This window comes from Cyprinodon tularosa, unplaced genomic scaffold (genome assembly GCF_016077235.1).
Source record: "Cyprinodon tularosa strain WSP-4 unplaced genomic scaffold, ASM1607723v1 ctg941, whole genome shotgun sequence".
NCBI classification, from domain to species: Eukaryota; Metazoa; Chordata; class Actinopteri; order Cyprinodontiformes; family Cyprinodontidae; genus Cyprinodon; species Cyprinodon tularosa.
Genome location: NW_024039720.1, coordinates 90,420 through 109,801, shown reverse-complemented (window position 1 = coordinate 109,801; position 19,382 = coordinate 90,420). Strand labels below are relative to the sequence as shown.

The window sequence follows — 19,382 nt, the reverse complement described above, 5'->3', positions numbered from 1 at the left end:
TAAGTGTCAGTTAAAATTAAAAGCAGTGCTTTTGAAGTTATACTGTAAACCCAAATGAGTTAGCAGAACTCAAATACTTTGACACAATCAATTTCCTCCACATTATCTAATCTCATCACTCAGCCATGCATTGTTAATAGCTTGACATTTACCAATAGTTGCAATCAATCTTGGCTTAAACAATGTTGTTGTTTTCTATAAACCTCAGAAGTTTATAGAGAACTTTAGTGGTCAAACAGCATCATGAAGAGTGAGAATAGCAGCAGACAGAAATGAGATACAGTACAGGATCAGTTTCCTAAAGAAAGTATGTTGAAATCCAAAAGATATCCCATTTATATTGTGCAGAAAACCTTTAAAAACCTTTGCAAAGCCCTCGAGGCACATGGCCGCGGAAAGTGGGGGTTCTGGGGGGACTGCAGCATCTCCTAGTGGCAAAAGGGAGATTTAAAAAAGCATAAAAAAACTTTGTACAATTAAAAATGTTCTTATAAATACTTTGGGAAATTATTTAACTTTTTAACCACTGTGTGTATTTGGATTTTAATTTAATTATTTCAAAGGCCTGATCAACGCAAGTTCATGGAAGTTACGTTGTCATGGCAACGTCAAGCAAGCTAGGGCGTGGTGTCCCGCTCGCGGCAGCAGACTAGTAAATGTACATAGTCTAATGACAGAAACAAGGAGGAAATATGGCACAGAAATGCATTTCTGATTCGTCCGCTTATGAGAGACTTTATCTCCACGACCCCAGAGCGCAGCTGAACATTTGGACACCTGTAACCAGGCATGGCACCCTGCCTGTAGCCAAAGTAACAGCATGGTGCCGCTGCACACTTTCATATCTATTTGTGCAGTTTAACATTACTAAAGTATTATAGAGCGTTATTTTGATCTTGTGTTCTTTGTGTAATGGATGCGGAGAACTGTTCAATAACGTTTTGCGTAAAAGGATTTTTGTGCTAATAGAGTCACATGTGACATAAACACAGTGACTCAGGTTCATACCAGCTGACCAAATCTATGTTATAATGTTATTGTGAAGTTTAATCAATAGCTCATTTATTCACCTGAGAAATTATGATGTCTGTGTGTTACAGACCCTGGTTGCGTGGACTGAAGTGTATAAGAAAATAAAGTGGTGAATTTTAATATATTTACTTATTTATCATTATTGTATTTTAAATACGCCTATAGGCTCATAGGTCTTTTGTCCAGAAAAAAAAAAAAATTCACCGCACCCCCTGTTGAAAAGTACTTCCAGTGGCCCTGAAGCAGGTCTGGAGATTCACAAAAGAAAGAGATTCAGATTACATTTGAGTGGTTCTGTTTGGGTCCTGAATGTTTTAGAGAAATTATGGCAGACACCTTTTATAAAGTTTTACTAAGTTTCACCTTCATTCGTTTATTTTTTTGCAAGGAATCCAAATACATTCTTGCACTACCTAACTGCTAAAAAAAGGCTTGCAGTTTTAATCGCAAAAAAAAATAAATAAATACGGTTTAACCTGTGAATCTTGGCGGAGATGAAAATACGCAGACACAACTCTTCTACTCATGTAACTTAATGTACTGGTTGGAGTTTCTCTATAACATAAGATATAAACAAAATAATTGTATGAAGTCAGAATTCTGCCACAAGGACACTCTGATAATAAACTACTCTTCGTGGGATTTTTGAATGTTTTATGCTTGCAGATTTAACACATTGAGGCCCAGTGCTCATGCTTCTTCTCTGTGCTCTCTTGCTTTATATGCTCCTGTAAATTCTCCCCGAATCACATGTCAACCTGTTTCTGTGGACTTATATCAACTTTTGTTACTTTGATAGTGGAACAAACCTAAGAAATGAAACTGCCTGTCATTCGCTTCTTTTCAGAAAATCCCACCTCTTAAAAAAAGTAGTTTACTTCCTAGTTATTGCTAATAATGTTTGCCAACCAGTGTCGGGCTAATAGCTGTTACCTTAAAGAGTCAAAATTGGTTAATTGACGTAAAATATTAAAAACATATTTTAACACAATTATGATTGTATTCTAACAGCAGTAATGTGCTCTAAAAGGATGTATTTTCAATTTGAAACCTTGTATGAGCTAGGCTAACGTTAGCTTCACTGTTTATAGGTTTGATTGAATTCTGGATTAATTTTTTAACTCAGACATTTAACATCCAGACATTTTTAATACATTTTCAGCTACTGTTATGCATTTTTTAAATTGCTAGTTGATAGAGATTTCTACTACTAGCCGCAACTACAGTAGTAGCCATTTAAAATGTCCCCATTTTCCTTGATGGGCCCTTGGCTGGTCCCCTACAATTCCTTTTTAAACATCAATCTTTGTACTTTTCTGTCATGATTTGTGGACATTAAGATGTAAAGGGAAGCGTCATCTCCTGGTCAGACCCTGTAATTCAATGAAAGGGTGGAGTCAGAGGGAGAAGGCTAGTGGCTGGAAGGTGAAGGGGATTTTGCTAGGAGTCGCAGGGGGGTCGGCTGCCATTCGACTGTAGTTTGACTGGGAAGGGCCATTTTAAATGGCTGCTACTGTAGAATGAAAACTGTACTTTGTCCTGAGAAGTAGCCAGTTGCAGGCACTTTACTTTCTTAGGTTGTTTCCAGCCTCAAAGTGAGAAAAGTTGACATGAGTGACAGAAGCAGGTCCACATGGGAGTAGAAGAGAATCAAAATAGGCATAAAAAGTGAGAGAGCGCAGAGAAAGAGTAGACTTATTTTAACACACTGAGGGACTTGTGTTGAATCTAAACACATAAAACATTACAAATGTGCATGGAGAGTAGTTTACTTGCATGGGTTTTAAGTAAGACAGTTATTATGATTATTTCTTACATGTGTGCACTTCTTTAGAATATGTGGTTCCAGAGATATTAATACTTCTGCAGGCGATACAGAAGTGTTGTCTTCCTGTCACGGTATTAAAACTTCTGTCAGAATTTCATCTGAAACCAATCGACCTAGTTAAAATGTTTAACCTCTGCTACAAAATTTTAATCCCACAAGTCTCTATGATACATCACCTCTATGTATTTGTATAACTGCACATTTGAAGTTTCAACAAAAACAAAAACTGATAATGAAAACATAGTGCAGTACTACATGAGGTAACATCGCTTCCAAAATAACCTTACCAAAGATATTTTGAGTTGCATTTTTAAAATGATGAGTAATGAAAAAGAAACATTTTAATTGAACCAAAGTAATTTTATAAGAATCTGACCATTGGTACTTGAAGTAAACTTTTTTTTATATATAAATCTTTAGGTTGAGTCCTAATGACTAATGTATTAAAATTCAAAATCAAGCGGAGACATGTGATAAAATCACTTCTTAGATGTTCAACAGCATGTCTCTCCATAAATTGCCTTTATTATCCAGTTATGTGATGGAGGTCAGTAATTAATTAATGAACGGTACCCCGTGAGAGTTACATGGACCTCATCCTATTAAGAGCACATGATACAGAATGTAATTTGTCTCCTAAAGATAATTTTCTGGCTGAGCTAAAATTAGGATTTAATTTAGGAACTGACCTAATTTTTTTGTTCAAATGAGAAAAAAATAAAAAAAATCAGCTCATGAAAGGCACTCAGTGTGCCCAGTATTAGTGAACAGAGGAAATAGAACAGCTTTAATGCCTTTATTCTTCATTTTAAGAAAATTTATTGAAAAATATATTTTCCCATTGTAGATAAACCTGCTGATTATATATAACTCAATTAAGCAAAGCGTACGCTTAAAGATTCAGATGTAGAAGCAATAAGAGCTGAAATATCAAATGATAGTTGATTTTTATCCCATGAAACGTCTCCTTAAATCTTTTACTCAACTATACTGTAAGTCATGAATCTCTATACCTGAATCTGTCCTTCTCTCCTTTTCACCCCACTCCTTCCTCCTGCTCCCTTCATCCTTCCATCCTCTCCTCCTGTATCCTCCTCTCACTTGGCCTCACCTCTCCTTCCACATCTCCTATCCTTCCCTCTTTGTATTTGCCTGTCCCTCCACTCCCCCGCCCCCTACCCGCCACCCCCTCCTCAATGGTGGTGCCTGACAGTGACTTTGCATCCAAAATGAAAAACAGGCAGATGGGCACTTCCGGTGGGGTGAACATGACCAAGAGCACAAGCATCAGCGGTGACATGTGTAACCTGGAGAAGACGGACGGCAGTCAGTCGGACACGGCGGCGGGCACGGTAGGCACTGACGACAAGAAGAGGCGCTCCAGCATTGGTGCCAAAATGCAGGCCATGGTTGGCATGTCGCGCAAGAGCCGGAGCACCTCACAGCTCAGCCAAACAGGTAGGAATGCAGACATAACACCTTTTTTCATACTCTTTAACAAGATGTTGACATGTGCGTCCTGTCTTGACTTTGTTCTCTTTGTTTATATTTATTTTTCTCATGTTGCACTTTCTTTTTAATCTCCTCATCTTCTCAGCTTTTTCATTTCCAGGGCTTTGGACTTTTAGGGACCACACTGTTTAATCATGTAAGGTTTCTCTCTTTTCTCTAGGTGACTGACATCCTGGATGCTTTTTCGTTTTCTTACTTTACTACAGGTTCTATACCTTCTATTCACTTGCAAACATACGGCGAGTTTTACTTATTGAGCCTCTGCAGATCTAATTTTTCCTTTTCACTCATATACATATTTTACTCTTTCCCAATAAAGCCACTGGTTGTATTTTATTACGTTTCCCTTTGATGTTTTTCTCTCTGATTTTCAGTGGTGAAAAATAGTAAACCTTTTGGAGTGCAACGTGTTTTCCTCTGCAGCTGTTTGTTTCTAAGCCTCCATGCACATTTAATGATAAGTGGCTGCGCTCTGCTTAAATTAATCTACAGTAATATATGTTTTTTAAGGGGAATAGATACTCTATTCAAATTAGCATTAAAGGTATTTGTTTTAAAGTGTTCAGGGATAATTAATTTACTAATTGATCAGTTACATTAATTACAAGGTGCTTAACTGAGAGGAACACTAAGCCTTGTAGATGTGGGGCAGTGTTTTTTTTTTTTTTTTGAGTTTATCGTGAACTTAACGACCCCAAAGTGACCTTTTAGCTCAAAGATGGTTGATTATTACTTTATTTACCAAAACATTATAATAACGGGAAGGTAAAGTGAGATGCTTGTATACAGAGAGGACGGATGAGTGTTAAAAAAAGCGACTGGAGCGAGGCACTGCGCTCACGTGGCATTGTGCTGTTCCCCGGCTCATGAAATAGATGGCACATGGACTGCAGGCTTATCTCTGTTGGTAAATAATCGCATCACGTTTATTGTAGCAGTTTTGAGGGGTTTTTTTTCATGCAATTTCAGCTGCCGTGCCGGGGGACATGTTGCTTTGTTGCTAACATAAAGATTCTCCTGCAGTTTGATAATTTGGTTTTACGAATAGTTCACTGATGCGTCTGCAGTTTCTATTCTTTTTTTACAGAGAGAACTATGAATGTTTTGGTTTAACTAAACAGGCTTTGTCTGAAATGATTATTCAGATTAATCATGATTAGGCAATTATTTAAATAATCCTAAGCTAATATGCTAATCAAATCATTACCTAGAGTCTGCAACCTTTATAATCCCTAAAGTCATTTTGCACGAGTCCAGCTGATTGTTTCGGGTTGCAAATATTGAAGCTTTGTTGACTGATTATGTCCTTTTAATAAAACACAACAAAAAACATTGTTTGTTTTAAATATCTGCTATAAGAAATTTGTTTCCACTTTAAACAACCAACAGTTTATTTATATTTTTAATTGAGTTTGAGGAAAACCTTAAAAGGGTTTATAGAGAATAAGCACAGATTTTCCTTCAGAGGATATGACTTGATTTGAATAAAAAAAAACAATTGAATTTCCAAGGTAACAACAACAAGAATTTTCATTAGTTGCTTCTTTATAACATGTTGTGTGCCACTATTAAGAGCCATTGTAGAGGTTCCAATGAGCGGCTTGTGGCTCCGGAGCGGCAGGTTGCAGACTGCTGATCTGAAAGATGCCATTTGCTAAAAGAATAACCTACAGTACTTAAGTCATTAATTGAGACAAAAGTAAAAATATAAACTATAAACATAAAATCAAAATGAATTTCAATTAAAGTTCTAAGTTCATCGTTCATAGTATATAATTAAATGTAGGTTTGGCCATTTGGAAATCATAAAATTTTAATTTTTTTTAAATTATATTTTTAATATTTGTTTATTTATATATGTCATATTGATCAAAAGTATCTCTTCTTAGATTAATGGAAACAAATAATCAATATAATAATCGCTTTTTTAAATAATCACTAGGTTTAGCCCTAATGCACACTTTTCTCTTTCCTTGCAGAGACAGCAAAACTAAATATCTGCATTTAATTTAATTCTTCTCTAAGTTCAGTTTTTAGAGACTGCATCACTGCCCGGCTGAGTTTTTTGATAAAAAGTTGTTTTTATTTTTGGCTTTCATTTCAACAAAAACTGGTCCAGTTGCCCTCTGCCCTACTTTGTTGTTCACTGTTCCGAGTCGCTCAGCTCAGCTTCCACTTGGCTGGTGCACGGGGGGGATGGGGTTGGGGGTGGAATTGGATTCACCACTGTTTGCTGGTGAAGTTTGAAGAGATCAACCAGGCAGTAAAAATGCAGCTTCCTCATACACAGGTTAGTTTAATGCATGTGGTTCTTAGTCATCACCTAGAACCCAACTCTGTTTTCTTCTAACAATTTTGAGGAGGGAAAAGAATTGTGTCTTTTCAAAATATAAATAATAATCTGATGCAACAGAAACGATAGTAATTTTTATTGCTGTAAAGTAAAAATAAAAATAAAAATACAAATAAAAAATAAAAATACAAATAAACATGCTAGTTGCAAAGTCTTCATCTTCATTAATACAGCTCTGATGATCAGGGTGCAGCTTTTGGATAGATTTCAGGGAGTTGTTGTTGTTCAGATGGGACATAACCAAGGAGCAAACTGGAGTTGACTGATGTTAGGTAGATTAAAGTAGCGAAACGGAGAGAAATTATTATACGGTTTGAATAATTTTCATCCAAAATTAAATTAATGCGATTATTGCCGTTGGAACAATGACAGAGGATGGACAGAGAATCATGCAAGAGGAGGAGAGTTTAGTGTTGGAGGTCATGGATGAGTCTCCTCCATCATACATTTTTATTTAGAGGAGGAAAGCGGGGATGAAGATGTTGTGGAAGAGGACGCCAGGGCGGCAGAAGCTTGGTTTGGTGTAGAAGGCTTCCAGCCGTACATGTTTGAGCCCTTGCCTCGCAACGCTGCCAGTTCTGTTAGCTCTACGCCTGCTGAAGACACAGACGTCCATCCCCGTGAACACTGGGACGGAACTCAATGGGAAAGGAAATTATTCTAATGTCTTATTTCAACCGATGCGTATATTAGCTGCGGCATATGAATCAAGATGCCTGACCAAAAAAATTTGATTGACAGATGACCGTTGATATATGATTGGCCAAATTTAGGTGTACAGAATGAAATATAACTAACTGGCCTGCATAAGATAATGAAAAAAATACAACATAGATTTTAATACAGGATTTTTTTTAAATAGAAATGTTCTAAATTTGCGACAATATCGTCTAATAAAGAGTACATTTATATACATGTTTAAGTCAGAATGATTTGACATTTAAATATGCTTTCCCTACAACTTTAATATATGTCATTTGGATGTCTGTTCTTTCTCTATTTAGCAAAACATAACCATGCAAGAAGCACAGTTATATTTTCTTTCCCTCTACTTTTGTTTGTAGCACTTTGAGATACACTATGTGGTGCACTATAAATATTATTAGTATTGTCATTATTATTACTTTTATAGTTATCATTAATACTTCCATCTCCATGACTTTGAACCTCATCCTTCTTTTAAAGCCAGTCTTTAACTGCCTGTAGAACATTCTATCTGTTCATTTTAATCAGTGAAACTGATCGGTCTGCATGTCTTGCCAGTTGTGCAGCAAAAGTTTGTAGATCACCACAACACACCCATTTATTGCTGATACAAAAACTACAATTTACATGCAATTTAGAGCAGGTTATTCTAACAGTTGTAGATGAGGCCTCTATGTGGCCATTAGGGAGAAAAGAAATAAAAAAACATAAAGGGGCAAGAACAGAACCTTTTGCCCTGAGAAAGAAGGGATTGCTTGGAAGATAGTGTAAGATTATACAGGCACGTTTTAACCCCAAAAATCAAGCAATGTCTCTCTGTTAAAAACCTACTGTCTTCCATCATAATATGCATTTGCTTACCTTTATTACTTTAAAGAGAAACACTGCTAGAGTCACAAAGTTGTGTTTCTTTACTGACTCAGTTCTCTCTTACCTATGCTGTATGTGAAGCTGCTTTCTACCGTGCAAAAATAGCTGAACTCTGAGCCTCTAGCCGTGGTGATTTATCTTCAGTGTTGAAGTTGGTGCCATCTCAGCAGCTCTTTTGCCTGCTGAGTGTGTTTATTAATCTGCTTTGGAGCTCTAGCAGACACGCGGCTGTCAGGATCCTACATGATCAGGACTCGGCGGCACAGATACACCAAAGGCTGAGTGAAAACAGTTCTCCATGGCTTCATCTACTCTAAAGGACAAGAAATAGTAAACAGTACATTCTGCTTTCAAAAAAACACATCCAAACATCCTTGTTTTCAGAAAGCATTAAAATGGAAACTGAAAACGGGCATCTTTATTATTATTATTATCTTTATTATCAGACTAAACAAAACTGTGCAAATGTATCCCCATTGTTTTTATATTTTTAGAATTGCACCCGCCCCTTCCCCCATTGGTTTTTTCTGTGGCACAATAGGGTTTCTATGCAGGAGAAAGTAGTCCTTCTTGACGCCTACATAGTATTCTTGGAATAGATATGTGGCACCAGGGCTTGACTTTAGCTCTAGCTGTTCCTCAGCATTTTCACTAGACACAGGGCTATTGTTGGTTAAGTATGTGATTAAAGCAATGGCGTCTAAAGTTTACTTGGACTAGACTTAAAATGTTGATACAAGACAACATCAACCATTTTTTTTCCCCAAATGTCATAAAATTTTCTGGAATCAAGGTTCTATATTCAAGTTTGGCATTTTTTTCTATGCACTGGTCCATATTTAATCTAGTCGCCCTTTTGTGTCTGTCACCTTTTTTATTCCTTATCTCAAACTCTCGCCTTTACTTGGTGAGTAAATAAATGCACAAGAGACTTATTAATTACTCTGAGCTTTGCTTTCAGAAGCTTGTTTAATGAACTCAATCTATTGTAAATGGTAACGGTTCACATTTTCTTAGCGAAAATATCGGATGCAGCCTTGTTGAACTGGTATGCACATACAACAAAGTCAGAAAAGCTTTGTTTATTACTTGAAAAAATTTTAATGTTCAGAACTAAGTGCTTAATACAGTGTTCTGTAACTCAGTTAAAAGTGAGTCCAAAAGCTGACTGTGAAATTACTGAAGAAAATACAATCAACCAAAGTCCAACTCCAGCCGTCTGCAGGTTTCTTAAGTTCATAAAGTAACAGTGTGCGGCTCATGATAATCAAGCAGCTGATCTGTGCAGTGTGGCCTAGAAGGGGATCTTCCAGCAGCTTTAAGTACATCTTTTTCATGAGAATTTAACCCCTTTTACACTTTTTGTTGCAAATATCCAACAAACAGTTTGTTGGATATCAAGCAAACAGCCAACATAGCATACGCTTTCCTCCGTTGCCAGTTAATACACATTTGGTTCAGCCCAGGAACCTTTGGCATGCACTTGTTTCTGGTACGACTGGTGCCTGTCAGTTTATGTTATCAGTGACCATTATAACTGTTTGTCACAAATTAGCTGTATACCACCTTTCTCTTTATTTTTTTGTGCAATGATCAAATAACAATCTCTGCGTGGAAACTTTAAAAAGGATTTCTTATTTATGTATGCATTTGAATTGAGGCGTCAAAACTTTAAATGATTTTTACTCAAATATCTGCAACATCTTGTTAGACAGATCCTATACAGAAACATTACTATTTTAAATTTGATTTATCATGGAATTCATCCATTTATCCATCCATCCGTTCATCCATCCATCTATCCATTCATCCATCCATCTGTTCATGCATCCATCCATGTATTCATCCATCCATCCATGCATCTATCCAAACATGCCTCCATCCATGCATCCATCCACTATACACCCATGCATCCATCCATCAATGCTTACATGCCCTCATGCATCCATCCATCTATGCCTGCCTCAATCTATCCATTCATTTATCCATCCATTCATGCATCCATCCATCCATGTATCCATCCATCCATCCATGCATCCATCCATCCACCCATGCCTTCATGCATCCATCCATGCATTCATCCATCCACACATCCATCCATCCACCCATGCCTTCATGCATCCATCCATGCATTCATCCATCCACACATCCATCCATCCATTCTTACATGCTTTCATGCATCCATCCATGCATTCATCCATCCACACATCCATCCATCCACCCATGCCTTCATGCATCCATCCATGCATTCATCCATCCACACATCCATCCATCCACCCATGCCTTCATGCATCCATCCATGCATTCATCCATCCACACATCCATCCATCCATCCATGCTTACATGCATTCATCCATCCACACATCCATCCATCCATCCATGCTTACATGCTTTCATGCATCCATCCATGCATTCATCCATCCACACATCCATCCATCCATCCATGCTTACATGCTTTCATGCATCCATCCATGCATTCATCCATCCACACATCCATCCATCCATCCATGCTTACATGCTTTCATGCATCCATCCATCCATCTAGGCATGCATCCATCTATCCATGCATCCATCCATCCACACATCCATCCATCAATGCTCGCATGCCTTAATGCATCCATCCATCTATCAATGCATCCATGCATCCATCCATCCATGCTTACATGCTTTCATGCACCCATCCATCCATCCATCTATGCATGTATCCATCTATCCATGCATCCATCCATCCATCCATCCATCTATGTATGCATGCATCCATCAATCCACACATCCATCCATCCACCCATGCCTTCATGCATCCATCCATGCATTCATCCATCCACACATCCATCCATCCATCCATGCTTACATGCATTCATCCATCCACACATCCATCCATCCATCCATGCTTACATGCTTTCATGCATCCATCCATCCATCTAGGCATGCATCCATCTATCCATGCATCCATCCATCCACACATCCATCCATCAATGCTCGCATGCCTTAATGCATCCATCCATCTATCAATGCATCCATGCATCCATCCATCCATGCTTACATGCTTTCATGCACCCATCCATCCATCCATCTATGCATGTATCCATCTATCCATGCATCCATCCATCCATCCATCCATCTATGTATGCATGCATCCATCAATCCACACATCCATCCATCCACCCATGCCTTCATGCATCCATCCATGCATTCATCCATCCACACATCCATCCATCCATCCATGCTTACATGCATTCATCCATCCACACATCCATCCATCCATCCATGCTTACATGCTTTCATGCATCCATCCATGCATTCATCCATCCACACATCCATCCATCCATCCATGCTTACATGCTTTCATGCATCCATCCATCCATCTAGGCATGCATCCATCTATCCATGCATCCATCCATCCACACATCCATCGCATGCCTTAATGCATCCATCCATCTATCAATGCATCCATGCATCCATCCATCCATGCTTACATGCTTTCATGCATCCATCCATCCATCCATCTATGCATGTATCCATCTATCCATGCATCCATCCATCCATCCATCCATCTATCTATGCATGCATCCATCAATCCACACATCCATCCATCAATGCTCGCATGCCTTAATGCATCCATCCATCTATCAATGCATCCATGCATCCATCCATCCATGTTTACATGCTTTCATGCACCCATCCATCCATCCATCTATGCATGTATCCATCTATCCATGCTTTCATGCACCCATCCATCCATCCATCTATGCATGCATCCATCAATCCACACATCCATCCATCCATGCTTACATGCTTTCATGCATCCATCCATCCATCTATGCATGCATCCATCTATCCATGCATCCATCCATCCACACATCCATCCATCAATGCTTGCATGCCTTAATGCATCCATCCATCTATCAATGCATCCATGCATCCATCCATCCATGCTTACATGCTTTCATGCATCCATCCATCCATCCATCTATGCATGCATCCATCTATCCATGCATCCATCCATCCACACATCCATCCATCAATGCTTGCATGCCTTAATGCATCCATCCATCTATCAATGCATCCATGCATCCATCCATCCATGCTTACATGCTTTCATGCATCCATCCATCCATCCATCTATGCATGTATCCATCTATCCATGCATCCATCCATCCATCCATCCATCCATGCATCCATCCATCTATCCATGCATCGATCCATCCACACATCCATCCATCTATGCATGCATCCATCTATCCATGCATCCATCAATCCACACATCCATGCTTACATGCTTCCATGCATCCATGCATCCATGCATCCATCTATCCATGCATCGATCCATCCATCCATGCTTACATGCCTTCATGCATCCACCCATCATCTATCCATCCATTACTGCATCCATCCACCATCCATCCATCCATCCATCCATCCATCCACCATCCATCCATCCATCCACCATCCATCCATCCATCCATCCACCATCCATCCATCCATCCATCCATCCACCATCCATCCATCCATCCATCCATCCATCCATCCATCCATCCATCCATCCATCCATCCATCCATCCATCCATCACATTCTGCTTAACCCGTCCTGTTTGCAGAGGGGCACGTGTTGATCTCTAGCAGTCTAGAGGTGAAAGGTGGGGTACACCCTGGTTGCCAGTCTGTGTTATAAGTTTTATTAATACATTCTTATAATTTGTTGTGTGTATTGTTTATTCTAAATGGGTGCAGCGTTTACTTTTTTACCTTAATTTGATCTGTATTCACCCTTTCACTTGTCTTCCTAACAGCCAGTTGGAAGTGTGCTCATAACAAACAGCATTACTTTACGGGGTTATTTTCAGTTGTTTCCCCAAGGTTTGGTTCTGTGTGACAGGTTTTCCAAAGCGGGCTAACTTCTATCACGATGACAATCAATTTCATCTAATAAATTATGATCCATTAAAAGTCTTTATTATTCTTCCATTTTTATCTGAAAACTTTTTTTTTTTTTTTGTTTAAACTCGATTGGACTGCTCCTGTTATTTATCTACAGTACATATTAGTCAAAGTTTTACCAGGTTGTTTAACAGAATATTTGCTTCAAATATTTAAAAAAAATGTGGATTGAGCAATTTTTTTTAGAATATCTACCCTCCTTCCTCTCCTTGTTAAGATCACTAAATTTCTCTAAGGTGAATTAAATCAAAACTTGTCCCACAACCCAATCCTGTGCAGAATATTCTTTAGCCCCGATGCTAGAGAAAAACATAAATAAAGAAACAGATTGCCAGACAGCCTGAAACCATTTTTGTTGTGGTTTAAGGCTTCGTCAAAGCGCAGTATGAATCCCATATCAATAACAAAACTGCGGGTTATTTAACAGCTTCCTCTAAATCAATGACGAATACTGCACCCACGATACATTGGCAAATATAACACACTCCAATGTTTCTCTAAAATAACTACAAATAAACGCTCAGCCTGTGGCTAAAAATACAGTAAAGACTACCTCTTTTGATTGTTGTGGTCCAGTCTGGAGATCTCAGTCACTCAGGAAGTCTGATGACACATCGTGTAGAAAAACACTGTGGTGAGACGAGTCATGAGCCGTGTGGAAGACGCTTCTGATTCCCATGATGCTGAATAAAAAGAACATGCTTCCTCTTTTTCTGTACAAAATGATCATGTTGTGTTGACAATGCTTATGTTCGTGTCTTTTTATCTTAGACAGTATCAGACGCCTTGATGTCAGCAGTTTTTTCCTTTATCAATAAGCCTGGGCACTGTTTGGATCCCGCCTCACCCCCACGTGAGCTCTCCATCTGTAACTTCACTATGTGTTACTCTGAGAAGAGGAAGGCAGCCAAGAGACAGGCTGTTCCAACATCTACTAATAGAGTGTCTGTTTTACCTTAGAATGAAAGCTAAGGATCTGAAGCTTCTTAGCTGAGAGAGAAAAGCAAGAGATTAATCTGTTTGCAGCTTTTTTAATGAGCTTTTTCGACATCACAAATGAGTTTAAATTTCTTACTTTTCTGGATAAAGGATCACCATATAAAGCTATAAAAGACAGAACAACTAGAGCTATGTGGTAAATATCCAAAACCATATCCATATAAACTTTTGATTTGCCAATAAAAACGATGGCGTCTTTAAGGACCTTGAATTACTGGATGGAAGACCATCATTACAAGTATGTTTTTATAGCTTTCCTGCCATGAGAACATCGTTAATATTTGTATTTGGAGAGGATATAAGGTCACACATGGTTTTTAAAGGTTTCATGAGGAGATGATGATCATTCACTGTAGGGAGGATGGTGTGAGGCAGTTCCAGAAGGGTTATGACGATCTTAGGCTTACTGCGTGTGTAGGGAGGAGGAGGCTCAGAGGGAGAGGTTCCGGTCTGGCTTTAAAGGAGTAGGTGCTTTCTCCTGGTCAAAGTCCAGATTCTTGTTGCTTAAGCAATCTGAGCTTCTTACCTTTGATATTTTGTTCAGCAAAAATAAAGAGAATAGAAACACATTAAGATTTAGATGAGATTAGTTTTTGCTGTGCAATCTAACCTTAACCTATCAGGTGGCGATTAGCTGTCAGGAAGCTTTCCCCCAGCTTACACTGCATCTGCTCTGCCGCATTGCAAAAATTCTCCATCCTCCTAATTAACACTGCCTTTGCTCCTCTGCGTAAATCCCAGAGGAGCTCCAGTGAGATTAAGTAGATTGTGCAGAAAAAGCCAGTGATAAACAGGAAAGTCACACCATTACAGCCATAGAAGTTAGCCCCATTTACACTACCATCTAAAACGGATCCGTGCTGAGTTCGGACCGAGCTTGGATCAGTTAACCGTCCCGAGCTTGGTTCCTTACAACCATTTAGACATCACGCTAGAATGGTTCCTCGCCTCCTAGTGATGATCTATGCTACTACTGCTCTCTAGGATTTAAGGAGGGAATCAAGCAAATCAAAATGGTTACGTCTGTAACATTCAGGAAGTTATCTTTAGTTATAATTGTGATATTTCGTTGTTTGCGGAGAGTCAGGCGAAGAAGGCAACCTTTGGTGAATTAATTTGACAGAGTCGGCTTTTGGGAAGTGGATACGAAAAATGATAGTCTAATCAGGGCTTACAGATGCAGGAAACAAGGACAGACGTTGAGGTTTATCACACTGCTAAGCAGAATCATCACTGGAAATTGTGCGGCACAGTAGGGAAGCTAATATTTTTATGAATGTCTGAATTTTAATGGAGATTAGGCAGTCTGCTCATGCGCTCTTTGTTATCTGAGAACCGAGAACTGAGAACCTTAACTGAACCAAGCCAAGTCCTACTGATGACCTAGTACTAGTTTAGCGCGGTTCTGTTGTTTCTGGCATTTACACTCAACAGTTCTCAGCACGGTTTAAAAAGGATAGTGAAATGGATCGCTCTTGTCTGTTGGCAATAACGGTCGAGTCTTAAGGCTTGTAAAGGTCGCCTACTCTACTCAGTGTAATTCTTCTTGGCAGGCTTTAGCGCATTAAGTCAAACGTTGCTTGCTTAATAGTGGATTTTTGTACTTTGATCTTTATAATTACAGCTATCATAACAACATGTTTGGTTCAGCATATTTAAAGGTGCAGTGGAGGATTTTCTGGAATTTTTGAAAAGACCCACCCTCTCAACTTTAAAAAATGCACACGCGCAACCCTGTGCCCGCTCCTATTAAACACGTGCGAGAGCATGCACAAGCCCATTTCTCCTCGAGAAGGTGCTGGGACACAATGATAGGGCGGTCGGTCCGATTGATCTCATCTCACCTATATTTATATATAAAAAGTTTCCCCGCAAACAAGACTACTGCTACATTAAAAAAATCATGACATGCTTGTATGTGTTTGTGTGCTGCAGTTTTAATTTGGACATGTTTGCGGTGTAAATAAGGACATGTAGCCACCTTATAACTACTAACGAGACAAATTACAAAATAAATGAACTTATCGTCCCTGGAAAGTTACAATATAGAGGTAGATATCTTTTACTAGCAGTGATGTGAAATGTATTTCTCCAAACAGCATGCCAAAATGTACCTGTCGAGTAGAAAATTTGCAACCGATTCATCAGTGGGAAGTCCAACCTGTGCTTTCAGTGTACGCCATCGCATGAAAGAATCTCCCAAAAATATTCTGGTGTTGTTTCTCTCCTCTGAGGCCTTTCTTTTCTTCTCATATATTTCATAGACACTTTTTCTCTTACGACCCTCTGCCATTTTCAAAGAACCACGGTGAGCTTAAATGACTGTCTGAAAACATAGCTCACCACATAAAAGTGCGCATGCGCAGAAAAAGATAGCTAACTGAGGATGAATACGTAGGATGGCCTTACGTAAACATATCACCAGAATGATTGACAATTAGGAGGACCACCTATTTAGATGATCCGCCCCGATAAAGAAAATCCTCCACTATACCAATAAGTATTCTTAATGGAGTTTAACAATAAGAACATTCCAGTGTCAGTATATTTATTGGACAAGACACACAACCTATAATAGATTTATATTTGTCAATTTGTTAGTATCTATCTCCTAAAATTTGTACTTATATCTATATATGCATGAAATGATACAAATGTATTTCAGAGAAGCGTAAATTATAGGATAACATGTAATGCATTTAATATATATGATCTGATATACATATATATATGATATGAATATAAATGATAAATGTAAAAGCTACAGACATAAACATAGGCTTATAAATATGATTCTAATAAAAGGGGGCAACATATTCAATGACAACATATCTATTGCAGATGGAGGTTCCTTGCTGAAAAATATCAAACCCATCTCCTTTGCTGTAGTCCAGTCAGCCTTCTTGTTATCTCCCTGTCTAGCTCTCACTTGCTCTCCCACAGCCTAAATAAATCACAGTCACATTCTTTTGAAATGCTTCCTATATCCCTGTGCATCCTCTGACCTCATTTCATCACCTCTGTGTGCTGTTTTTGCTTTGGTGTTGAATGTTTACTCGTTTACAGTCTGGCTGTTCCTCCAAGGTAAAAGTTGTGTTTCAGCAAACGAGTGTTTTCTTATCGCACCTCATCACCCAGTAATGTGTTAATCACCTCAATGACTGCATAAGTATTTCTTGGCCACATCGGTTTTATTACACAATGTTGTCTAAACTTTTGTGTAAAGTTCAGCAGCCAATATGTGTCAGTGTGACCTTACTGTGTGCTCAAGGATAACTGATTACAAAATGGTCCGTAAAGTAGCTCTGCACCTTATTTGGTCGTTGAAGCCCTTTCCTGCAATAATTACCATCATATCTGAGTTAGACAAGGAAGGGGAAGCTGCATCTCCAGACGACAGGACTTGTCTGCATCATTCGCGCCACAAAGAATGTAAACTCAGAGGGGAGAGTGTTTAACTGCCTCTGTGTATGCACTCATGGGTATCCTGGTTTATGGGCATCTAAGTGCTCTTTTGTGTCTCTCTGCCTCAGCCGGTACATGTGTGGCTCCCCCATTACACTATGTTTACAGTGCTGGAGGGTTTCTCTGGTGCTTGGCCTGCCTTAGCCTCATCTGTATGGAATGCTTCCAAAGTTCTTATTCTGTGAGCACTTCAATCTTCCAGGCAGAATACATACGCAAATCACTTCTGGGATATTAGAGTATTTTGTTATTGTTAAAGAATTAGAAAGTTTTTTACATTCTTGCCTTCTGATGTGGACATGCTTTCCAGTGGTGTGCTCCCTGTCGTAATGTTTTATTATGGAGTTCTGGGTGAGACCAAGTTTGGTTATCTTCAAGGGATAAGTATTATCTATTCTGTTAAAGAAATAAACTAAAGGTTAGCTTTTATTCTTAATCTGCCTGAAGGAAAGCTGCTCACACAAATTAGCAGGCTGGTTTTTTTTTAAATAGCTGAAGGTTTTGATTTTATGTCCTTTTTCTTTTAATATGTCCTAAAAATAAACTCTTTGCATTTGTTCATTTGAGGATAAAAAGCATGTCTTTACTCTCAGTAATGATAGAAAGATACAATTTTAAACCATAGTTATTATCACCTGTTTTCTGTGCACCAGGTGAGGTGATAGCAGTGAGAGAGGTGTCGCTGTGTGCTGGGCGGCAATACAAGAATAAACTGATGAGGAAACAAAGGTTGAAATCGACGACACGTGCCGACTGGGTTGCGGGGAGAAACGGGCACGTGTGGCTTAGATAGAAAAGAAGAGACCTACCTTTGCTATCTATTTTGGTTTTCTCTTTGGCTGAACACCATCCTCTAAATAAGTGATGGGAGAGGATGTGAATGTCCCCTTTTTTTCTTTCTTTCTTTGCCATCAGGATGGTGCCGTGCTGCCTTGTTAAATCAAGCAGTGAGGATTTAGATTTGCCAAAACAATACACTGAAGGAATGTGTTAGTAAGCTCACATTATCACAAACATACTTAAAAAGGTATAATAATGTTGATTTCCTTATGATATAGAGTAAGGAGTTTTATAGACTTAGATTTATTTGTCATTTTGTAAACACAAGTGAATGCAAAAAGAAATTTATCTTAAAACAGCTCTAGATTATTTCATTTTTTAAAGTGCAGCTTTGAAAAACAGTAATAAATACATTAAAAAAAATAGTAATATAAACATATGACTGTATATTTAACTTTTAACATTTTTTTAAATAAATAAAATAACCCATTTTTTTTAATAGTCAGTGGTAAGAATGTTAATATCATCATCAGAGAACTTACATCATACACAGTTTTCAAAAAGCATCTGAAAAACCGGCTCATAATACATCCGACATGTAAGCATTAGTTAAATGTCTTCCATTAACAAACCATGCTGCCACTTGTGTCTCATATATATATATATATATATATATATATATATATATATATATATATATATATATATATATATATATATAGAGAGAGAGAGAGAGAGAGAGATAATAATAGATTTAAATATATATAGTTTAATTATTTTTATTTCAATGCTATTTGATTTTTATTACCCTGAAATCTGTAGAACATTAATTCCGTATTTTTAAACAACTTTGGAAGAGTTATAGCTGTTTTTATTTCTTTTCATTGTAAAATTCTTACT

The 19,382-nt window shown here is 38.3% G+C and overlaps 1 protein-coding gene across 35 annotated transcripts in view; it reads left to right on the top strand.

The window, feature by feature from the left end:
* rims2a (regulating synaptic membrane exocytosis 2a) overlaps window positions 1-19,382 on the top strand; it is a 192,865-nt gene that overhangs the window by 160,123 nt on the left and 13,360 nt on the right. For 20 of the 35 annotated variants that reach the window (XM_038275109.1, XM_038275108.1, XM_038275114.1 and 17 more), the window contains one exon: window positions 4,101-4,318. The exons of 8 other annotated variants lie outside the window; for them this stretch is intronic. In XM_038275109.1, the coding sequence (XP_038131037.1) occupies window positions 4,101-4,318 (218 nt within the window). Of the gene's footprint in view, window positions 1-4,073; window positions 4,319-19,382 lie in introns of all 35 variants that reach the window. 7 more of the 35 variants (XM_038275122.1, XM_038275123.1, XM_038275142.1 and 4 more) reach the window with 1 other exon arrangement.